The sequence below is a fragment of the Seriola lalandi genome, unplaced genomic scaffold (genome assembly GCF_002814215.2).
Source record: "Seriola lalandi dorsalis isolate HSWRI2012SDOR001 ecotype SW California unplaced genomic scaffold, Sedor1 jcf7180002054689, whole genome shotgun sequence".
NCBI lineage: Eukaryota > Metazoa > Chordata > Actinopteri > Carangiformes > Carangidae > Seriola > Seriola lalandi.
The window spans coordinates 392,635-418,165 of NW_019525242.1; the positions used below are offsets into that span (position 1 = coordinate 392,635).

General features: G+C 40.5%; 2 protein-coding genes across 2 annotated transcripts in view; both read left to right on the forward strand.

Moving 5' to 3' along the window:
• Nucleotides 1–5,436, forward strand: part of LOC111667407 (sterol 26-hydroxylase, mitochondrial) — a 12,993-nt gene extending 7,557 nt beyond the window's left edge. Inside the window, exons 5-9 of the mRNA XM_023423070.2 lie at nt 2,798–2,961; nt 3,149–3,315; nt 3,441–3,522; nt 4,448–4,648; nt 4,859–5,436. Of these exons, the coding sequence (XP_023278838.1) occupies nt 2,798–2,961; nt 3,149–3,315; nt 3,441–3,522; nt 4,448–4,648; nt 4,859–4,990 (746 nt within the window). The 3' untranslated portion in view covers nt 4,991–5,436. The remainder of the gene's footprint in view (nt 1–2,797; nt 2,962–3,148; nt 3,316–3,440; nt 3,523–4,447; nt 4,649–4,858) is intronic.
• Nucleotides 5,437–6,528: 1,092 nt separating this feature from the next.
• Nucleotides 6,529–25,531, forward strand: part of tns1b (tensin 1b) — a 171,457-nt gene continuing 152,454 nt past the window's right edge. The window contains exon 1 of the mRNA XM_087178478.1: nt 6,529–6,791. Coding sequence (XP_087034604.1) covers nt 6,693–6,791 — 99 coding nt within the window. The 5' untranslated portion in view covers nt 6,529–6,692. The remainder of the gene's footprint in view (nt 6,792–25,531) is intronic.

Sequence of the window (25,531 nt, forward strand, 5' to 3'; positions counted from 1 at the left end):
CATGGCCACAGTCATGGTCCAAAATGATTCATTACTTAAAGGAGGAATGTGGTCATACAATTTCATCACCAGCACCTCAGTTTATCTCAGATTATAAAACAATGTGTGTGCAAAACACTGTGGCTCCCTGAAACATTTAATTGTAAACACATTTTTAGCATCGCTTGACAATGAGCTCGCCACTCTGCTCGTGTTACCTTGAATCTGGATTCAGAGTCCACCAACGAGAGCCAAAGCCTTTTAATAAGGTCGCGCCGTGAAAACTGGACATCCAGAACGTGTTAGGTGCAGGCGGAGAGAGGAGAGCTTGACAAAACAGTTGCTAATAGTCTGCTTGCCAGGTCATCAAATGATTTAAGGCACTTGAGAAAAGTTTCTCCTTTGCACCATAAAGACTTTAACACCATAAGGATCAATTTTCAAAACTTCTGTGCAGACTGCTTCTAACCCCTCACAGGAAGTTTCCATCTCTGATAAATAACTCTCATATAATTATCAAAACTAAAGTCTAATTATTTTAAACATATTCAACATAGGCCAATAAAGATATAAATGTTATATGAGAACTCTTAACACGCAGCAGCAGAGAGGGTAAATGTTACATTGTACCATCTGTGCATAAAAATACAGAACATGCGCATAACGCACCTTGTGAGGCCGTTGAACTGTGAACTCATCTATTTATGATAAGTTGTATAAATTACTGAGATATCAGACTGATAATTACACTTAATGTCACTTTTTTCTATTGAAGGCATGTGATGAGGACAGCAGAAATGCATGCGTCATTACGCACAGCTGAACGACGGGCATTTTAATTAAATCATGCACTAACAACAACAGGGCTTCTCCACAATAACCTGTCTGAGCTATAGTGTGAACCAGACTAGTCTCTCGATGCTGCTGTTACTGTTGATGAGCTGCATATAGGAGGCTGATGCGGGCTGGACGCAGGGAGCAGGATGGACAGTGGGAGATGAGAGTGGTTTGTCATGTAGTTCATCAGGACAAACCGCTCTCATAATCCCCACCAAAGCGACAATACGAAATTCAGTACAGTTCTTATGGAAATTATTAAATTGACATTTCCTCATGTCAAGTACAAGCTCTAAGAGTTGATCACTGGACTCTCATAGCCACTTTTATTCTATGACAAGACTGGTCTGTTGCTGGGTTTTTGGGAGTTTGTCTGAGAAGTTAAAAATGTGAAAAACTTTTAATGTAAAAGTCTATGAACATTTGAAGCTTAACTTCAATCCTAACAAGCAAACTGGGCTCTCGGCACAAAGGGAACGCACCCTGGTCTGGTTCGCCTGCAAGTTCTGAGGTCCCGACGTATGTTCCATCGTCTCCATGGTCACAAAAATATATATTTTATGGCATTTTTCAAAAAAAGGCCCGGTCGCCATCTTTTTTACTAAAATTTCGACGCCAAACTTGGAAAATTTGGTGCAATCAAACAAAAATAACAATATTTTCAAGTCAATACATAATTGTTAACACACTCCACACCTGACCCGGGAAACTGAGCACGTTCTTACAGTCTAATAAAAGTTTTACAACAAGAAAACGTCGAGTAACACTCAAAACTATATTTTCCTAACAGACCCACTAACATTCTATTAATTTTTTATCTTTATATTCAACAACTTAAACTAATTTTGTGCTCATTTTATACTGAAACCACATTTTTGTGATTAATTCATGTATTTGTCATAAAATTAGAAGATGTCTTACCTGCAAAGGAGGTGATCCACCGTCGTGCCCGGGTCAGCAGGTGCTCCTCCATGGGGGGTCCATCGGAAGCCATGGTCTTCAGCAGTTGAAATTTGCAGTAGTTTTCCGCAGGTGTCTCTTCAGTGTAGTTTTCCAGGTGTTTGTTTTCCAGTCAGGTTTATCCGGGAAGTTTTTTCCAGGGGATCCGCTGTTCAAGAGTTTAACTTTCCAACAGACAAGTTTTGCATCGGGTTAACACAGGTCAAGTCCAAGTGCAAATGAGAAGGTGGACAGGTCTGAAGCTCTTACGTCACCTCGGTCAAGCGTCACCGTTCTGTTGCCATGACTTTTACAGACGTGCGTGCGCTTGTGTAGGACGGAGTATTAGGACCACTTTGAGGAAGGAAAATCTGAAAATACGAGAATTAAGTCTTAATTTTGAGAATAATATTTAAATATTTCAAGAATAAAGTCATTATATTAGGAGTAGTAATTTTATCCTGTGAACTTCTACTTCAGCAGAGGTTTCACAAATAAGGAGATAGCCTACTTCATCTTTTGGCTCATCATCATCATCATCATCATCAGGACATTGAAAAGATTGTGAAGAAACTGAGTCTATTCTGTTTTTTGTTTTTTTCCTCTCGAAGTAGTCAACTGTTGTATTTCAATTGTGCTGTATCAAAAGTAGTTTGATTGTTGAATGAAAAGTTATCTGCACTTTTTTCACAGTTGAAAGGTCAGATTGTTACAAATACATTAGGTTTTATACTGAATGTACTTGGCAGTGTGGAGGAAACTGGCTGCTGTCTTTACTTTGAGCAACAACAATGTTGATAGGCTGACAGTTAAAATATGAGACTTGGTATTACCTGCTAACAGCCTGTCTACACAATGCAGTAATAATACACCAACCCTCTTTATTCTGCTTTGTTATTTTGCCCAATAGTTTACAGTAACTCTTGGCAATTTCTTGACATTACCACATAATTACTACATAGTTAACAGCCTGTAAATTAAAAGTTTACCATTACGTTTTGTTCATATACTAAAATGAAACACATTTCTGCATTTATTCTAGCTAAAAACTTGATTGACAAGAAGATGGAGGCTATTCAGCAGTGTGTAGACAACAGTCAGGATGTGAAGGGTGAATACCTGACATACCTCCTCTCAAACACTGAGATGAGCCTCAAGGATGTGTACGGCAGCATCACTGAGCTTCTCTTGGCAGGAGTGGATACGGTAAATGTGATAGAAAAAGATCTGTTTTTTTCATGCCTATTTCTTAACTCAAGCCAACTCCTTATGCCATCAATTTACGAGTCTTATAAATGTAGCCCAAAGACACCCCACTCGCAGAATATAAATGCAAGGTACACATCTCTCTCTGCCTGTTTACTTATTGGCATTTTCTTTGTTTTTTATCAAGACATCCAACACCCTCACTTGGACTTTGCACCTGCTGTCCAGTAACCCTCAAAGCCAGGACAGACTTTACAAAGAAGGGTCCACATTCATCCCAGCAGATCGGATCCCCACCGCTGCTGAGATCACTCGGATGCCATATTTACGGGCTGTTGTTAAGGAAGCACTGAGGTGCGAGGTCATGATTTTGTGATAGGTTTCTGCAGCCACTGAGACTGATATAAAAACATGTACATACATGGTACATGATACTTTTCTGTATCATTTTACACAAATTATTCATTCTTGTTTTGCAGGATGTACCCTGTGGTTCCCATGAATGCAAGGATCATTACAGAAAAGAATATTGTTATTGGTGGATATCAATTTCCAAAGAAAGTGAGTCTGTTTCTTTTTATTTTCTATTTTAAAAAAAGTTATTGCATATTTTGTAAATGGTAAATGGACTTGCACTTATCACTCAGCGCTTTTCTAGTCTTACTGACCACTCAAAGTGCTTTACAATACTTGTCACATTCACCCATTCACCCACACATTCATACATCGCAGTCACACACTGATGGAACAGCCATCAGGGGCAAGGTGGGATTCAGTATCTTGCCCAAGGATACTTCAATATTTGGCATTTTTAACTATTTTGTACCAATTTTGTACCAGTTTTCTGTGTAGTTGTATTATAACTGCAAAAGAAGTCTACAAGTCTACGATGTCTAGCAGTAAAGGTTTAGTCTAGTAATAGTATCTATTTCTCTAAGAAATTACTATACTAAATATAATACTATTAAAGGTCCCTAATAGTCTAAAGGCAGATGTCCATGTGTTGTTTGATTATAAAGCAGGTCTAGGTTCTATATTAATACTGTGAAAGAATCAAAGTGCTCAGTCCACAGAAAAATGCACACAGCCCGTATTCACAAACTGAGCTGTAAAACCAGCCGTCAGGACTTCTGTAACTTTGTGATGCCACAAAAAAGCAGTCACTACTCTCAGCCATGCCCCAAGCCCCGCCCACCTGGACCCAACATCCAACCTTGCAGGATTTGGTTTCTCTTAGTGTTTACTGAAATCTGCTTTGTTTTTATTTGATCACTCAGAAAACAGTCAGCCAATCAGAAGAGAGGCTCAGAGCCTCCTGTCTTCTGATTGGCTCACCGACCTGGTGTTACTAGCGCTAGATAAAACACCTGAAATGCGTAAAATAAAAGTAAGAGCATTTTTATTCCTCACTTCAAATAAAGGGCTGTATATGCCTATATCTATAGATCCCAATTTAAGTATTTTATCTAAACTGTTGTTTCTCCAGACCTCTTTCGCGTTTTGTCACTATGCCATCAGTCATGATGAAGACACTTTCCCAGAGCCGTTCACATTTAAGCCGGAGAGATGGCTCCGTGACGGCCGTGAGAGGCCCAACCCATTTGGCTCCATCCCGTTCGGCTTTGGAGTGAGAGGCTGTGTCGGCCGCCGGATTGCGGAGCTTGAGATGTATATGGTTGTCTTTCAAGTAAGTGTCGAGTAGGAAAACCATCTACTGAATGCACAATATCTGATGTAAACATTGCTGCTACAAATCAACAGTGAAACTGTGAGGACTCCCACAAGTGAGTTAACCAGTTAGTCACGTGAAAAAATGACTGTAGGACCCAACTGTGTTGCCATGTCAGGTCTTTAATAAAGTGACCTCAGTAACTCCATATTTCCTTTTTTTTTTCAGCTAATCAGGCTGTTTGAAATCAAACCTGACCCCGCAATGGGAAAGGTGAAATGCCTCTGCCGTACTGTTCTGATTCCAGACCAACCAGTAAACCTTCGCTTTGTGGACAGAAGATGTGAAAACGCAGTTTGATTTGTGTTTGCAGATTGCTTTGAATACAAATGTTGCATATGAATGAAAGAACTGTTTATACCTATTTTTAAGAAATGTCTATCGTACTATATGTATAAATGAGACTGTAGCAGCAGGTCTCAAACCTTTACTATAATGAATGTGAATGTAAAAATGAAACTAATGTTTATGCTCATACATATTATATTTTTAAAAGGCTATATGTATTATTGTTAAAAAAAATGGACAACCCAAAGTTACTTGCCCTTAATGTTTTGAGGCAACTGAGGAACCACTGACCGCAAAGATGACATAATAAATGCTCTTGTTCCCACAGACAAGACCCAGCAATGCTTTGCTGAATGTTGTGCTTTTCTAAGAATGAAATAAGGATTGGGTAATAATGTGGTTACATCAATTTGCTGGTAACTTTTAAAGAAAATAAAATGGTCTCTTGTTCAACAGGATGGGTGAAGTGTTTGTCCCCTGACTTGAATTCAACAGAAAACCTTTGGAGTACTTTAAAGTGGAAGGTAGAACAGCAAAACCCCTGCAGCAAAGACCAGCTCAAAAGAACCCTCTGTAATCTGCCTCATTCTTTTTCAGCTTTGGCTAAGAACAGATTAATTGTATTAAATGGACAGGATTTGTAATTACTTAACATTTTATTGATATTGACCAGGGGTGTACTCAGTGTTGTTACATACTGAGCATCTCAAGGGAGCATACTCTCTTCTGGATGTTTGGCTGATGGACACTGATGTGGTGAAGCAGGAAAACCACAGGTGTATCTAATAACTTTAATGATAGCTCTGCTCCACTCTGGTGTGCTCTGCCAATACTCGCTCTGTCACTGTAAAACAGGCTGCATCCATAATTAATGTTATTAGTTAGGCTTAGATTATATAAATGTATTTACATATGCAATCGTTAACGGACTTCAAATATAGCACTTATATATTAAGCTCTATAAAATATATTGCTTGTGACTAATACTTCATCAATCCCCCAGCAGGGGGAGACATTCTTGCATGACAAGAACAAAGCTCTTGACCTCATCAGACTCCACCGGGTTCCCTGCACTGTGCAGCAGCTGACCTCAGTCCAGTGGTTTGGTGAAGCAGCTGGTTCTGGAGGTCATGAACGAGCCGAGGCTACGTTTCATCTCTGTAGACTCTCCAGGCCTAATGAACGCACCAGCTCATGTGTCCTTTTCTTTCACAGTGTCTGGGAGCAAATAATTAAAATAGAGCCAAGTGGTGGATTTTTATTCTGAAGGGTATTAAACAATCAGTGTCAGTTGTGAGTGACAGCCTGACCCACCAATCACAAAGCCATATGGCAACAGAAATGTAAAGGTGAGAGAGAGAGAGAGAGAGAGAGAGAGAGAGAGAGAGAGAGAGCGCTTTCACTCCAGCGTGTTGTTGAGTCTCTGCAGGAGGACTACCTGTTCGACTACCTGGCTCTCAGTCAGCGCGTGGTGGCTGAAAACAGCAGCGGGAATCTCCTGCATGCAAGCTTGTTTTTTTTTTTCTTTTGTTTGTTTGTTTTTTTCTCCTGATGCCCGCAGTGATGCCAGAGCTGCCGCGCAGATCTGTATTGTGTTCGAGCGGAATAAAGCCACAATAATAACTCTTCACCCACAGAGCAGCGTCGTGAGAGGCAGGGACCGAGCGTCGAGGCGTTGAATGGGTCTGGACGTGTGCGCCCTGGCTTTGCTCGGATGGGATGCACGGTGAGCTTCATCTGCTGTGAAGAGGACTTTCTGCAAATGCCAGTTCACCAACATGAAGAGGAGAAGAAGAAAGAGGGTCTGAGGAAGGTAAGAAGTTTGACAAACACGACTTGGCTAAAGAGTTGTTGCAGACCGGGTGTTTGATCAGGTTGTTCTCACTGACTTGCACATTGCACGTGTCTGATTTATAAACTGACTATTTTTTTTTTTTATATCGGACTTCCTCGAGGATTCAGATAAGAATCTTCGACCTTTGCCTCCACCTGATGAACTAAACATAAACTGAGTGAATGAAGATAAACCACAGCCGAGACTAGCAGCAGCAATAATAAGCGTGTTTTAGCCAGTTCTCACAATAGACCAGAGTACAGGCAGCGGTCAGCACACAACCATTAATCCAGGTATATTGTGTGTCATACCTGCTCCGACATTAGGCATTCAAACACAGCTTCAGTGAGTGAATGGGGGTAACTCATTCACCATAATGACTGCCAGGGGCAACTCAGAAAAGTCCAAGTTCAGTCATGCTCGCACTCCGTGACAAAACACAGGGATGGAAAGTGGGGATTCTACCTGCAGTGATGTAATGGAAACGATTTCCTGTTCCTTCCTTCTGCCCACTTTGGTGAGTGTTTACATTTGTATATAATTTGAATTAAGTATATGATATAAGTTGTTACATGTGATATTGTTCTACAGCCAGAGGCTTTGCTCTCTGCCCTGTGGAATGTGGTCACTGACCTGTGACCTGCGCTGATTTTTTCCCCCCTGCTCTGTCTGACCCAGTAGCTCACTTCACACTGCAGGCTAATCAGGGTTACATTTATTTCTCATGATGAAATAATACAACTGCCTGTGTTTATGTAAATCCAACCCATCAGAGTTGAGTTTACACTTTCTGATACAGTGAAAAGTGAGACATCTTTCCCATGGAAAAGTGGTCTCACTTTTGGACCCCCACTGTATATTTGAATGTGTAGCTTATATATATATATTTGAACAAGTCTTCTGAGCTCTGTATGTTGGAAAAATGTCAGCGCCTCAACTCTTACTAGTTGTGGCAGACAGATCTTTCCTTATAAATTGTTATGTGGTCTCAGTCTGTCCTGATGCCTCCGGTATGTGAGTGTTTTTTGGTGACAATTATTTGGAGGTGATCATGAATAGTGCTAATATGGCGTTAGGTTTGTATGTGTAATAAACACATTTGTAAAGACTGGCACAGAGTTCATTTCCTCAGACATGCAGTAGAATGAACATAATAGGATGCAAGTTTTCAGAAATGTTTGCTTCACTGTTGTAACTTCAAAGTTAATAAGGTCCCTTTTCATTTTGTGTAGAGCTGCTCAGTCAAACCACAGCCTTATGTCATCCCCGTCTCACATGCCTTTATGTGCGTTTCCAGTGCTTTTTGGTGTGGTCAGGGTTTCCCAACCTTGTTTGTGTTACATACTCCTGCGGCCCGATCACATGAGCTCCAGTACTCCTTCATCAGCACCACCCGTCTCCATCCAAATGTTTTCATTTGAACTGATTTCAAACTGCGAGATATTTAATACTGTTAATCACATAAAAATGTAGATATTGTGATCCTGAGCCTGTTGTTTAAGCTTATGTTTATTTTTTCAGAAGTTTTGCATTTGTAGCCCCACCACTAGGTGTGGTGTTTTAATTACTTATCCATTTCAAGTAGCCATCTAGTTTGATTTCTTGTTCACTTGCAAACTAGTCTTCACACACTTGCAAACATTAAAGTTTTACAACTGACCGAGGTTGGCAACTGCAGAAGTGCCCCCTGGTGTATAAGCAGCCCTGATCTAGATCAGTGGTTCTCAAACTTTTTCACATCAAGGACCCCTAAACGGACACAAATTAGACCACGGACCCCCATTTGTCCCATGGTCCCCCATCTGATAAGATTCTTGCTTTTAGATGTTTTATCACAGAAAGTGTTTGAAACTCATGAGAAAAATATCCACACATTCTGTCATTGTGTTACTTATGATCCCTGGACCCGACTTTGAGGACCACTGATCCAGATGATGTCATGTGCTGTAGTACAGTCCTTTCAACACTGAAATCATACACACATACAATATTATTGCCCTGCACAGACATACTTTACATTAACCAATATAATTCCCGTGCTGCTGGGAAGTAACACTGTAGAGACACTTCTAGCGCATCGTGGATGGCTTTTCCTGGACGTGCTGAGCTGTCCAGTGGCGAAGACAAACAGCTGGCACCGAGGCGTGTAGGTCTGTGGGCACATGCCGAGCTGTGGGAAATGAATGCCTTGACACTGCCAGTAGAGCTGTGGTTGAAATAATGAAGCGGTGCTAAAGTGTTGAAAATAGTCACTCAAGCGAGGTAGCCAAGTGTCCGTCATGCTGAGTATAAACAGTGAACATCCACTTATGATTTAAAGGAACGTTTCAGAAGCTGTTGCTGTTCTGTAAGACTGAGTTTGAGACTTCGTTTTGGCATAATTTGAATCCCAAAATACAATAATTGTCGGCAATTTATCTTTAAGACACGATGTGTAGGATGCACGTTGCATAATCATTGATTGCAATTTAGTGAGAAAGAAGCGTTGTTCAAGTTTAATGCCATAAACTGGACTAAAAAGTTTACATTTTTGTGTTGAACATCTTGACTTTGGAGTTTCTTTTCTTCATGCTGATGTTTAGGTTGGAGGTGTGTGAAAGGTGTGTGTGTGTGTCTGTGTGTGAGAAATAGTTTCCTGTGGTAATTGCTCCTTGTGTATGTGTGATGCTTGTGGTTTGTTCCCCTGATGAAGACGACGGTTTCGGCTGCTCCTGTCAGCAGCGCTCAGGCTGAACTTTGAAGAGCGATAACAATCGAGCAGAAAGTAAAACCCTCATGTAAAACCAAAGTACGCAGCCTAGACTTTGAACCAGATGAGGGGGTCTTGAATAGACCTCAGGGAGAATGCACGCTGTGTGCTTTGCGTTGAGGGGTTGTTGTGTAATAGCGGCACACAGGCTGACAGACGGCTGAGAGGAGATCAGAACATGAACTGACTGCAAAGACACATTTTCAAGAACGGCATGAAGGCATGACAAAGAGGCATTACGCTGTCGAACAGACACAGATCACAAACTGCCTCAGAGTCACACACAGATGGGTTTTATGTTCTTGTTTTAAATAACGTTTAAATTTAGTAATCGTGTGTAAAAATGTTCTGTTTTGTTTCTTCTTTAAAGGTCCCATATTTTACACTTTTCCAGTGTTGTATTTGAAGTTTTGATCCATAAGAAGATATATTTGTAGTTTTAAGAAGAGAGGCTCAGAGTCTCAGAGCAGATTTCAGGTAAACACTCACAGACACCAAATCCTGCAGGGTTGGATGGTTGGTCCAAGTAGGTGGGGCTTGCGGCATGGCTGAGAGAGAGTGCTTTGTTGTGACATCACAAAGTTACAGAAGAACTGGCAGCTGGTTTTAAGGCTCAGTTTGTGAATACAGGCTGTGTGTATTTCTCTGTGGACTGAGCGCCTTGATACTTTCACAGTATTAATATAGAAGCTAGACCTGCTTTATAATCAAACAACATGGACGTCTACCTTTAGACTATATGAGACCTTTAAAACTCCTTTTGTGCTTTTTTTTAATACATCTAAAAATGACACTTTGTAATGTGAAAGGTTGTTAGATCAGACATTCCCACTGAGAATCCACACCGACTTAGCATGTTAATTTCATGGATTTAATTCCTTCCCTCTATATGATTGAATCCCTAAAGCTTGTGAAAGCCACCCCATATAAAACCCTGGGCAGCCGCTCCCAAACATTAGCTCAGAAAAGCTGATTGTGTTCCCATTGTCGAGTGGTGAACTGCTAATGTAAAAAAAGTGGCTGATAAAGAGATGGAGAAACACAATCTAAAGATGTGACTTTCACCTTGTTTTATTCACCCAAATTTGACTTTTGCAGTCTAAAAAGCAGTAATTCCAACTAAGCACATGTGAACTCTTGCTAAATTCTCTTGTCTTTTTAAATTCATGAAAAAGACTTATATAGGCGTGTACACCGCACTGCCTAATTTAGTCGCACTGGCCACTTGAGTCGTTCCATTGACTTTATATGTAATTGCGCTACTTTAAAATCGGTCAGAACACACCCTAGAAGTTCAGATATTGGGCCAGAGCCAGAGATAAATTAAGAGCGGGCTGGATCATGTGGAGGGAGGTGTGACTCCAATGCAATGTTCACATTGCTGTATCTGCTACCCCGATAAATGGGATATGGTTTGCTAACACGTTAGCCACGTGAAGCTGATAAGCTGACGGTATATTGACTCTGTTCCTGTTACAGCAACAGAGGGGCAGTGTGTGTGGTATTTGAAGTACTCTTCGCTAGTGTTGAGACAAGATGCTCTGTAAATGAAGCTTTTTAATTACATGTAAAAAAAAAAATACTAGAATCTAATTTTTATATTGGGTGCACAGTCTGCACATTTGCATATGCTTTATCAGCATGAAAGGTGATAAGTGTTGACACATATTGGTATGTACAGCATTAAATAGAAACCATTTTTTACCACTAGAGGGCAGAATGACAGCAGTTAGCTTATCAGTTTTATATGATTTGTCCTGTAGCTAACAACTGCCGTATTTCTTGCATATGTATCTAGCAAATACAAAGCAATATTTGCAGTCCCCTTTCTGGCCACCTGTTAAATCCAAGTCCAATATCCCATAATGTTCAGTCCTTGTTTGGTCTACCAACACTGTAGAAAAAATATATCTCTGTCTTTGGATTGCTAATTCTTTAGTTGACTTTCTTATATACAGTTTGTGTTCTTTGGCTCCCTGCTCTTTTCACACTGGGCAGGTAGTGTGCAGTTAACCTGTTTTACTTCCTGTGCTGGGAACAGTTCCCACTCATGGTTCTACTGTGTGCAGCGTTGGTTTGGTTTTGGTGCTCCAGATGTAATGAAACTATATAAGCTCAGAGTGGGATCAACAGCACAGGGATAATGACTGAAAATACACAAAAGAAAAACTAAATTGTGCACATTGAAATCTTTTTGATGTGTAGTGTAGTGTAGCTATCATAGCCAAGAGGATCTGACATCTCACCTCTGTAAAAAAACTATTGGATTAATCACAGTATTAAATATTGTAAAAAAATTGGTATTTGGATGTGAAATTATACTGTTGCATTTCTTTTTCTTTGAACTTTTAGTGTATTTTTATTCACACATTCCTTTTTGTGCAAATGAGTCTGTGGGAACAGGCTTGGTTGTTAATGTTTCATAATCTTGACAACAATGCAAAATGTAATAAGTAAGTTTTTATAACAGGAAACAAGATTTTATTTTGTGCTTCTCATGTTAATAGTTGATCAAACATATGCTAACACTTTTATATTTAACAACTATATTAAAGCAATATTAAATCCAGTCGGGGACAGGTTTGTGTTTCCCAGCCCTCAGTAGGTTTCCAGTAAGGAGCAGACCAGACATCAGTAAAACAGCTGACTATGCCTCCTTAAGAAAATAATCCTCATTTCAGTTTGATGCCTGTCACGTCCAGCCCTCTATCTCCCCCGTTTCTGAATTCCCACCAACGTGTCAGACGGCAGGCGGGGGCTTTCCTGGGATTTGAAGATTTTTGATAAAGGTATGCGGTGAACTGAAAGTTACCTGCCACCCCATATTGCATTCCAGTGGATGTTTTAGCTGTGGGGAAACAGTGTGTCCTCTGTGCTGTGTCTCTGGGGAGGCCTATCATTTCACTCCTACCTGCCGGCGCTGACCCGCACATGGGCCGCAGAACAAGACCCTCTCTGTGTGTTCCCCTGTGGAAAGGTGCCCAGTGTGTGCTTGACCCGGGAGAGGGCTGTGATGCCTCAGCAAAGTTAACCCCTGTCATCTTACCTTTTAATGCCAATGCACACAGGAATTTAACCTCTGGCGAAGTAGGAAGCTTCTTATAGACCCGCTGTTCACATGACAGCCTGGGCAGAACATGTGGCATGGAGTCGACCTGATGATGATTTGTAGAGGATTCACATAATTATGGCAAAGGAGAGAGAATGAAGAGACCGGAAGAAAAATAAATATTTATTTTCCATGATCAGAGCTGTTTCTTTACAACATCTTATCTCAACCACTCCTCCAACCTGGACAACCAGCAACGCCTAGCAACAAAACATAACTATGGGTCATAATAACCTGCCCCACGACGTTTATTGACTGGACGACAGTCCCTCTTATCATCCTGAGATGCATGTGGGAATTTGTGTTTATGAATATATTCAAAAAAGAAGCAGCAGACTTAAAGGAACACAACCCTGCTAACAGAAACAGGTTTTTATCATTAAATTAACAATGATATAACAATAATTATACAAAGTTCTTTGAATCATTTGAGATAATCAAACATAATGACCTAAAAAACTCAACAAGTTGATGTGAAAATATCAACTGTCTTGAAAATATACAGCATTTAAAGTGACATATTAATTGCCTAGATTGCGTTATTTACTTACATATTGAAAACTCTCTTTAGGAAGGGTGATGTTTGTATTAAATTGTAACATTTTAGAAGAAATCCCTCAGCTTGTGCCAACAACCAGCTTGGAGTTGTCTAATAACTTGAGTCCTTTTATCCATTTTGGATGTCAACGCCTTTACTTTCAATGCCTCGTGGTCAAAGGATGCGTGAATCCGATGAGCGGATATTTCTTTTCCAAACAGCCTTTTTAAGACATTACTGATGCAGTGATGCGTATCGCCGCCCACAAAGCCTCTGGAACACGAAGATAATGGGACACAAAAGGCGTTCATTGAGCTTCTTAAAGTGTCTTTAATTCACTTGGCAATGCACAGTGGATAGGATGTCAGTCAGAATGATAGATTAAGGCACAGGGCAACTGTATTTTCTCTCCAGAGTCACGGTTGTGTGCCCCTTTTCTTGGAATGTAAAGCGGAGGCCTAACTTCCACCTCCGCCTCAGACCTTGTGGCATTGGCGCAACATAATACACTCCGTTTAGCCCTATACCATCCAGCCTCTGTGGCTTTGTGCACCCGTGAATGTGGCCTCTATGCTGCAGTTTTGTTGATATTTCTCTACGTGTGTGTGGGGGGGGGGGTTTTCTTGTCTTCTCCCTAATACTTGGCAAGGCAATATTGCGTTCGCTCTTGGCAACGTCGAAATCCCACAAAGTCTCACTCTGGGGGCTTTTGTAGCCTTTCACAACACTTCCGAGTGATGGACAGGGAGCTTGGCTCTCCTAGGTCGTATCCCTTTTGCCTCAAAATGTGCCTTTTGTTGATATTTGTGACTCCTCTATTTCCCCGCTGTCTTTTCACCGAGGTCGGATGCCACAGGGCTGCAAGGGTAATTACTGTGACAGTGGAGCAGGAGTTAGTCTGGGCTACCCAGGTCGCACAATCATGTTTTCATCATCAGGAGAATGTTTTTCTTTAGGGACCTAATAAATCCCCCCCTTTGACATGCTGCATTTACTCTGAATACTCATCGGAAGAAAGAGCCGCGATTTTTTTTTTCTCTCTCTCTATTTTTCACCAACGCTTGTAACAAGCTGAGGCAGATCATTGTTGCTAGTTCGCTCTCACTGCTTTTTAAAGGGATAGGTTTGCACACTTAGACATTCCTCTGTGGAGGAATTTCATAGGTATTTGCACTGGAATGTGGTTTCTCAGTGACTGGGACTGGGAGGGTAAACGTAATGGGCATTATGAAATGTAGCCATAAAGTGTTGTCACAGGCAAAGCTGTGCGGACAGTAAAGGCTTCACTGCATTGTATAGGACTAATCTGTGGCAAGTGACAAACAATGGAGAGAATATTAAATGTTATACACTGGAAACACATGAATGTACTTTTTTTAAATTATACTATATAGACTGTTTTTTGGATAGACCTGCGGAGTCCTAAACACAACACAGATGAATAACAGTTGATTGTTCTGGAGGGAAAGTTTGTCATGCCATTATTATTAGAACAACAGGAGTAGAAACTCAATAGCCCTCCATAAAAAACCGGCACATGTTTCACGTTCCCGTCCTGATCCCTGTTAATGAGAGCGGGTGTGTCCAGCCCTGTGCACCAAGCAAAGGAATCTTTAATTAAATCACACTCTGGGACCCGATGCTGCACATGTGTTGCACACGCCTGCAATCCTACACAAGCATCACCGGCGCGCCGCACATTTATATCATTTACACACGCCGGGAGTTCATTTATGGTAACCCCAAAGCTGTGTTCACACTATAGCTAAAAATATACTGACTATTTCTTTGTGGGGTTGGGCATTAGATTCTATATCACATGAGATGATGGGAATTTGTCGACAGATTTAGTTGTATCTTTTTATATGTATGTGGCTTTCACTGGGTGCATTTGTCCAGTGTGGAGAAATGCTGTAACTCAATGAGCAGTGAGACTTTATAAATGGTAATATTGGATTTATAGGATTTTATGTAATATAATGAAGAACCCTTGATATGTCAGGTATTTGATTTTGTCAAAAACAGACGTTCGCACTTGCTATACTCTAAATCTGTGTCTACTCTGTACCGATTAGCATTTTTTTCCCCACTCCCAATTTATACCACATGATTTTGAGGTACAGATTTATACACAACATATGCAGTCTAGTTTTAGCTTGTATTTAAATACTTGGATAAGAGGCATGGAAATACATTACCAATAGAACATTAAGATGAAGGAAGCTCGTTCCACAGGCCAGGAGCCGAGGAACTAAAAGCTTCTTCTTCTTGCTTGGCTCTGATTCTGGGAACTCTGTGTAAACCTGTCCCACATGACCTGAGGGGTCTGATGCTTCGTATCGTGGATCACAGAGGTGTTTGGGCCCAAGAGCATTTAGTGCTTTATAGACAAGTGGTAGGATTTTAAAATCTACCCCTTTGACACATACGATCAAGCTCTAGCTCTTGTCATGATTTTACTATGTGCATGTGTCTCTGATATAGTTGTTTTTATATTTGTATGGGACGGAGGCAAATGTAACATCCTCATTATAAACAGTCATCAAAGATGAGCCACAATTAGGGTTGTATAACAGCAGCTTTAGGGGATTGAGTATAAATGCTTTGAGTGTTAATACGGACATAGTTTCTTTGGTTCCACATGGAGTTTCCCAGACAGCAAGAATAACAGATTGGATTACCTAAATTGAGGGGTTTTACCCTTTAAGCCCACTTCATTTTACATTACAGTAGTCACAGACGCTCTGAGAACATAATCTACTTCTTTGCCTCCTGCGCGCCTATCTGCCTTGGCAAGCCTTTATGGCATGACTCTGTAAATAGCCTGAATACCTCCTCGTGATTGTATTGCATCGTATTGTATTGTATTGCATTGTGTTGTGGTGTGCACCACCTCAGACAAGAGGCCAATATTTCTGTGGGTGTGCAAGTGATATATTACTTTTTAATATGGGAATGCTATCGTGGGAAAATTAGATTGACTCATACTTAATCTAACAAGTTAAACCTGAAAGACATAGGTTTACCAGCTTGAGCTTTATTATGGTAGTAAACTATTAAAAGAAAGAGCTTATCATAAAATGTGTTAATCATGTGTAAAGAGAATACATACTTATACAAAAGCATGCACCTGTTTGAGTGATATCTATTAATGAAGACGTACAGCTCTTTACTTACATAAGATATTAGCATTGTAAATAATATTTGATCCCAGGAGCAACATTACATAACATCAGTGTTAGTGGTGGAAAACATGCTCCAAATGTTTGCCTGCTATATTTTATCTGTCCTGAAAGGTTGGTCTCTCTTATCAGAGATAACAGTAATGGATTTAACAGTGTGCAGTTAGATAAAGTGGCTTTAAACAGTACTAGATGAAGCCCAACAAGCTGCTCTAATGGCTGCATTATCAGTTAGCAGCTCCCTCCACTGCACAAGCGTTGTTATCCCTTCACTGGAGAAAATTCTTGTCAGGGCACTTTCACTGTTGTGGCCCATTTCTGAGATGGCTTTGTCATTTTGTCCATTTGTCTCATATTACCTCTCACCTCTGCTGTAGCCCAGTCTTTAACACCTGCCTTCTGCATTCTGAAGTTTAGACTCTTAGATTAGTGTTCTCAGGATACCATGCTGCAATGTTAATTTTTCACAATAAAACAATTTGAGTTTTCAAACTAAGGCCCAAGACTCATTCACCCAAAATGAATGTAAGCTGTCAAAGAAAGTTATATTTGCAGAGGTTGGATAGATAATATTTTAGTACACATACTTTCATGTCACATGCTGATACTTCCTAACCAATCATCAACATATTCTGCATCTGATTAAAGATGCAGGAAGTCAAATCTTTACTGTACTGAAGTGGCAATTTCATCAATACGAGAACAAGTGCTCTGCTCTCAAGATTTAGATCGAAACCTGCATTTGTCACGTAGTTGTGACTGCTCAGATGAAGCTGGAGCATGGTGAGTGCCTGTTGTGGCAGCGCATTCAATCTTAAACTGTAAAATGTGACAAAAATAGTGCGATAGACTTGTTTCAGTTTGATAATAGATGGCGCATACCAGACACCCATCAATGATGATGATCTATGTTATAATTGATAAGGTCATTAAGGTAATTAATGACTAACAGGTCCTTTATAAAACAAAAACTTGTCACAAAGATGAGGATAAAACAGCATTTTCAAAAAAAATTCGAAAAAGTTGTTGAAGCTTTCTCAGCAGATGCTAGAGGTCTTTATTGTTTCCATTTGCAATGCCTGCACTGCTTCACCTGAGTGTAAAATGTAACTGCCTCGAGTTAACATAAGCTTGCTGAAGTCAGCAAACAGCCTTATCTTTATCTGGTGCTGAATCCAAGATGCTTCCAAGCATTACTTCATGATTATGGCTTTATCGTGGGTTGCCAGTTTCCTCCATTTTGTGCTGACAAAACAACAAAAGAGTTTTAGGGCTTTCGGCGGGTCTGACAAGACAGTGCATTTCTTTTAAATGCCAGCACTAGAGTTAAAGACATGATCTGTTGCGTTTTTAAACTGAAAATTTTATTCCGAAGTAAGAATGTCAGTTCAGATTTTGAATAAACAGTGAATAACATACGTTGAGTATCGAGTCCAACCAGAGCTACTCAAGTATCAGACATAATGACACAAGTTCAAGGTCAGGACTTGGTAACTAGGAACCAAATGGACATGTGAAGACCACTCTACTGAATACATGATAATGCAATATTGAGGGGAAAATGGCAACATCACTAAAAGGTCTTTTCTGTGAGTTAAGGTAATAATTTTCTGAAATGTCCCAAAACAGTAAATCCCAAAGGTTTTGAGTAAGAACTGCAAATCCGATTTGATGCACGTCTAGCTAAAATACCAGCCAAACTGGTTGTTTAATTCAAGTCTGGTCAAGTCTGTAACGTCAAGATGACGGAAGCTTGTTTGCTTTACATTATCTCCGAGACCGTCCAAACATCACATCAACACACAACAACAGTTCTCATGACTCTTATTTGCTGGGGAAAACCATGTGACAGTGTTTGCTTGTCGTCTGGGTGGGTCTCTGCCATTTTGACTAGGGACAGACATGAAAGAAAAAGGAAGACAACCAAAAAACAGAGAATACATTCTTTCTTTGAAATGGTGGCTTGTAGCCAAAACAACAGCAGAGGGCTGCATTTTTTCTGAGGACTTCAAAGCAGAGGTTAGGGCTACCTAGAATGATTTTGATGATAATGTGCTTTTTAACCAGCAGATGGGGACATTGCCATTAATTTTTTCTACTGTGATTTACTCAGTTAATTACACACACATGCTCATGGATTTAAAATGTGGATTAATAAATGCTTTATAAATTAAAATGTTGTGGATACTTTGTTGTATGTCTTTTTGCACTAGTCTTGTATAGTATCCCTTAAATTGTGAAATTGTACAAGAGTATGCCTCTGATTGTTACCAAGAGACATTTCCAATGTTTTATATTGAATTTCACAGGTCAAATGATCTTGTTTCTAATGTAACTCTACATTATGCAGATGCTAGAGGCAATGAGGTGAGACTAGTGCTGAAGGCTGATTTGCACTTATTATTTAAGCCCCTCCATAACATATAATATGCTTGACTAAATAAGCAGCAATGAAAGTTCAAATTATTGTTAATTAAGAGTTTAACACTTAGCTCATCTACTTCAGGACTGTGTAGATGTGGTTTGATTTAGAGATGTTTTATAGTCCTAGCGCAGTGTGGAGCAGTAGAGGAGGTTGTACCAGCGGCTGGTTCAGGAGTTCTTCCATCACAGTTAGTTTTGTGGTTTGGTTATTTTGAGGTGAGACGAATCAGGGTCTTCTTGACTGATGCATTGACTCATTATCTTTGTCATTTAAAGTGACTGGTGCAAGTCAGAAGGACAGCCAGTATTAAGATGTGACTGAAGTGAAACAAAGCATGATCCCAAGTGGCTGAAACATGATGTAAAGTGACAGAAAAGTGACAGTGAATGAGTCTTTCTGTTATGTTCAGAGGTTGTGACAAATGTGTCATGTAGCTCTTTAAAAGTAAATGGTACCAAGTTATAAAATTTTGTAAAAGAGAAGCCCCTTTTCGCCTAAAGCACTGAATGATTCCAATGTAAACACTATTAAAAGCTCCATGGCGAGGTGATGGCTGTGTAATGTCCCGTCGCTCTTCTGCAACAAGGTCTGTTTCTGAGAAGTTAATTCAATTAAAGCAGACAAAAGGCCACTGGCACCAATAAAGTTTGGGTGAAATGTGAAGCTGTGCGATGGACACACACAGACAGTCTTGTGGCCAGTCAAGCGTGATTCGCATTTGCATAATGCCCGGCTACTGGGCGCTCACCATCGCCATGGGTTACAGTTGGTGCTGTGAGGAAATGCAGCCTGGTGTTTAGTGGGTGTATCTTGTCTGAGGATGACAGGCGGGGTGTCCTCACCATCACTACCACACACACACACACACACACACACACACACACACACACACACACACACACACACACACACATTCTTGTACTTGCACATAGTGAGGACTGAGGAAATAGACCCACAAAGTCAGAGCCAGCTTTTCTCTTTGACATAGGAACACAAATAGTAACTCTGGACACTTGGTGACACCTTTACCATACACAGCCTTAGATTATGTGGAACACCAATTTTCTGAAAAAAATTCTGATCCATAGTGAGGACCAGGATCACAGTATTTCACTGGTAATATTAATTCAAGTAGACTTAATCCACGTTATTGAGGATAAATGTGGAATACATTTTTATTTTTCAACTAGAATATCACCATAATACTTTGCCCATACCCTAGTTAGTGGTCAACTAGAATGCCATTTTCATTATTGAATATACAATTATCATAAGACATTAAGACAGCAAATTGGTCATTTCAATATGGAGTACTTTTGATATTTTATTGCCCAATTTTTTGTAATAAATAGGCAAACTTGGGAATATTATACAGTATGATTAATTCTCTTAAAGTGATAGTTCTGTTTTTTCGATGTGGGGTTGTGTGAGGTACATAGCACAGAGGCTGAGTGATGAGCTGCTGTGAACAGCCAGCCGCAAAAAATGTATTTTAGTCACTTAAAAATATGCCCAGAGAAGTGTATGCTTTATTTTGAATGAATCACCTCTTTATCTTGCCGTCAAACAGCCCTTTCCTTTAGAACTAGATTTTCTCAAGCAGTTAATAACCATTCCTACGCACAAGCGCGCTTACACTTAGCCCTGTCTGAATACATAATGACAACCCTCGGCTATTAGCATAGCAACGGCTCTGGTACAAACTTCATGTTTTTCATCAACTCCAACTGACAAAACCATGATTTTTGCTTTATACACTTTATACTAGAGAAAATGTGGCTCATAATGGTTTTATGTGTTATTATTATGTCAAATGTAACAAACACTGCACAATTGATTAATCAGTTCAACCATCTACAGTAGCTATGAGAACAATATTGAAGAGCACTTATGCTCTAACTAACATCTTCCTGGAAAGTTACAAAGTTGTCAGTCCCAACTAAACCCAAAACCACATGGAAGCTTTTAAACAGGAGAGGAGCTCTCAAAGAAAAGACCGACACACCTTTCTTCTCCCCTCACCTCCCTATATCTCTGCACCTCTCCACCTCTCTCTCTGTCTCCTTCCCAAAACAAAAATATAGAGCTGGAAAAACTTATTCCTGATTTGAACTATATTGTAGAGAAAATATTTCATGTCTTTCCATGTTCGAGTGCTAAGGATATTAGACCATACCGATACACAGTGGGCAGTCCTTCTTTGCCGGCAGCTTCCTTAGTGCAATGAACTTAGCCATGCTTCACTGTACTGCAGTGCTCTCCTGGTTAGTCCAGACTCTCTGTACACGGGATTTTGAAGCATCTATTAATCAGAAAACAAAGGAGGTGATTAGAGGATAGGTTTTCCATTTTTAAACTCTAACCTTATTAAAATGTTGATTACAGTTATCAAAATTTCTCAGTAAGTTTCTACTACTGCTATTCTTCAACTTTTGCAAGTACTACGCTGTAGACTACAGCTGGCCAGGTGGCCCACTGACCTTCCTTTGTGATGCAGTAGGTGGAGCAGGAATCTCTGCTGATGGTGCAGAAAAACAGTCGGGTGGGGTTGTGGCAGGAGCAAGGGCACAGTTGCTGTCTTCTGGGCTCAGCCATGTTTTCTCTTCCTCACGTCAGCCTTGGGTCATCTGGTCATCTGGTTGACATAATAGTTTGGACATAAATTACTAGAGGAATTACAGTACATTTCTACAAGTGATGTAACTATATATCAGATAGTTTGTTGCTCTGTAAACAATCACATAATACACTTCTCAAAAAAATGAAGGGAGCACTTCATCATCACAGTATAACACCAAGTCAGTTAAACTTCAGGGATATCAATCTGTCCATTTAGGAAATACAAGTGATTGTGAATCAGTTTCACCTGCTTTGTTGCAAATGAAAGAGACAACAGGTGCAATGCAGAGGCAAAAGCAAGACGACCCCCAGAAAGGGAATGGTTTTACATGTGTTGGCCACAGACAGTTCCTCTCTCCTTCTCCTTCCTGACTGAATCTTCTCTAGTTTTGTTTTGCTAATGTCCTTGTCACTACTGGTAGCAGGAGGCAGCACTTGCAGCCCAGTCAGGTTGCACAGGTAGTCCAGCTCCTCCGGGATGGCACATCCATATGTGCGGTCAAAAGAAGGTTTGCTGTGACTCCCAGCATAGTCTCAAGAGGATGGAGGAGATACCAGGAGACCAGCTGTTACACAAGTAAAGCTGGACAGGGCCGTAGAAGGGCATCAACCCAGCAGCAGGACCGCTACCTGCTCCTTTGGGCGAGGAGGAACATGAGGAGCACTGCCAGAGCCCTACAACATGACCTCCAGCAGGATACTGGTGTGCATGTTTCTGACCAAACTGTCAGAAACAGACTCCATGAGGGTGGCATGAGGGCCTCACGTCCTCTAGTGGAACCTGTGCTCACAGCCCAGCACCGTGCAGCTCGACTGGCATTTGCCAGAGAACACCAGAATTGGTAGGTCCGCCTTTGGCGCCCAGTTCTCTTCACAGATGAGAGCAGGTTCACACTGAGCACATGTGACAGGCGTGAAAGAGTCTGGAGACGCCATGGTGAATGTTATGCTGCCTGTAACATCATCCAGCATTACCAGTTGGTGGTGGGTCAGTGATGGTCTGGGGAGGCAGATCCTTGGAGGGTCGCACAGACCTCCATCTCACATCCAGCAGTACCCTGACTGCTGTTAGGTACTGGGATGAAATCCTGGGAGTGATTGTTAGACCTGATGCTGGTGCAGTGGGCCTGGGTTCCTCCTGCTGCAGAGTGTGTAGGCAGTTCGTGGGTGACAAAGGCATTGATGTCATTGACTGGCCCTCACGTTCCCCTGACTTAAATCTAATTGAGCACCTATGGGAGGTAATGTATCGGTGCATCCGACGCCACCAGCATCTCAAAAATGTGCACCAAAATTAGCAAGTAGTTATGTCTCTTGTTGAATATGTTTTCCCTCTTATGGACATAATGCTCAAAAACAGGAATTTGAACGGTTCTTATGTGTTTTTTTGTTGTTGTTTTTCTGAAGGAATATTGGAACATAATTTTTGCCCAATTTTAACAGCGCATACTCTTTCCCATTGTCCTTTACTGAGAGAGAGTAGAAACATATCTGAATTTCCTCCATTTGTGGACACAAGAAACCTCATAATAATTGCAGTTGTTATGATATAAGAGATGCTGCCACTAAACAGCAGTTTAAAGTTTTATCTGTCACATCCCAAGGTACAATGTGCAATGAGTAAAGCAGTGAAATGAGATTCAGACTTGGCAGCAGAAAGAAAAATGATTTTTTTGATATTATGAAAAATATTGCATATGGTGGCAAATATCATGCTATTTGATATTATCGAATATTGGCCAAGTCTAGTCTTCTATAATCTGTTTTGCCAAACAGCATAAGGCATGAATCTCTTCAATAACCTGCCACATGCATCCCACATGCAGTATTACGTCATTTCTTGGACATTTGGAATGTATAAACTACATATACACCCTGAGGATAATCTAATCCTTAAGTAGCTTGTAGCACCTGTATTTATGGAAACTTTAAGGCACCAGCATCTTTAGTCTCTAAACAAGCGGCTCTCTTAGCACATATACATGTTTCACCACCACATCAAATACTTCAAATGATTCTAACAACTTGTTGCTGTTGGTAAAAAGAGACCAGCAGGTGGCAGACGGTGTTGTGATTTGTCGGTGTAGTAAGCCTTCGAGAGTTATCTGTATTAACGAAACAGCTTTCTCTTAAGCAGCGTTCATGTGGCTTAATGAGAAATGACAAGTGTGAGCTCATGCAACATGCACTTCCAATTTAAACTCATGCCTTTGCCTCATCCAGCACACATGGCGGTGGAGAACCACCCGCACAACACTCAGACATTTCAGACACTCCTCTTAGCAGCAGCGTTCGCGGAGGCCTCGCTCATGGCTTAGCACTTTGAGGAGCGATAACAATCGGCCAGAAAGTAAACCCCCCCCCCCATGTTAAAACCTAAGCACACAACGCAGACTTTGATCCAGCTGAGGGGGTTTAGGAAGGGGTTTAGGAAGAATGAACCCTATAAGGTTTGGGCTCAGGGTTTCACTCCGCTTACAATACAGACACAGTGAGGATTCCTCTATGTGTGGACACAAACACATTCTCAGCTTGCTGTGGTTGTTTACTGCTATTAAGTGTGAGTAAAACACCTTTATTCATTTCACATGTCTGCATCTATAAACATAAAGACATATATTCATGTAAATACAGATATTAAATAGGTTTAAGGAGCTGATCCAATAACACACCTCGGCCTTTAGTCTTACGTAATGTCCTGGCTCTGTATGAATTCAGATGTTTTCACTGTGACAAGACATGACTCATGGCTTTTTAATGATTAGTTAATGATAAACATATGTGGTAGGACTGAATTATGCCTCTTGGATCAGTGTAGTTTCAATGCGTGTGTGTGTGTGTGTGTGTGTGTGTGTGTGTGTTTATGTGTTCTGCTACAGTGATGTGGCCTCCTCTGAGACCACAGGGCCACAACTGTGTTTCATCTCCAGCAAAGTAAATATCCCTTCTTGCTTCCAAACGTTGTAAAAGCCGTGTTGAGAGGAGAAGAATAATCCTGAGTAATGTCAAAGTCACATGATACTCCTGCAGCCTGTCTTCCTCTGCTTTCTCAGTCACCTCTGTGCTCATGGGTGACTGGCAATGAATCTGTCAGGTCTGAGGTGGTTTCCATTAAGTGTCTGTTAAAAAAACAATGGATGGGCTCGTTTATTTGGGAGTTACTTGGTTTGGGGAGCCATTGCAAAGAAGCGACCTCTTCACCTCAGCTTCCAGCATCTCACTGTGTTGATTCATTTGCCTGGAACTGTTTTCTACCACATGTAGTAATGAAAAAGCACAAAGTAAACACAGTGCTGATCCAGGGCCACTTCATTTCTATGTCTGTCTATATTTTACACAAAGCTCAAATTATTAATATCCTTATATCAACAATGAATCAAATGTCTGCCTGTAGTGTGAAAGGTTGTGGTGATAACCCCCATAGAGAGTTATCATCTGACTCTTTTAGCTCATTGTTTTGGTTTTGGTCCACAAACTCTGCTCTCATTAAACTCATCTTCAGCCACAGCAGGACAGCTGTTTTCATTGAAAAGGGAAAGTAAAAAGTCAAATGTACACCACCCACACAGCATCTACTTATAGCTACTAGCAGGTAAAGCAACCAACCATTCCCAACCGTTTCCAGCTCATGACCCACTTGAAAATCTCAAAAATGATGTACAGCAACAATAACAATACGAAAGCAAGGGAAACATGTAGGAAGCTAGAATTGTTTTAATTCTTCCTGTTGCTATGCAGCTATCCATTCATTTTGATAGCACACACTCAGACTGAGTAATATACACTGTTGCCCACATATATATATATATATGTATAAAATATATAATATAATATAATTACATCTTTTCACCAAAATTTTACTGTTTGCAAATGATTTAGATTGCAAATGAGTATTCTTTACATAAACACAAGGAAAGCAGGCAAATATACTGTCTAAGAGACTTATAAATATACTAACAAAAACAAGAAGAAGAAGAAGCAAATACAAAAATGTGTCTTTAGCCTAGATTTAAAAATAGAGATGGAGGAAGCACATCTGATATGGTGAAAGGTTCCACAGGTTGGTCACAGCTGATGCAAGTTTAAGACATTTCCTA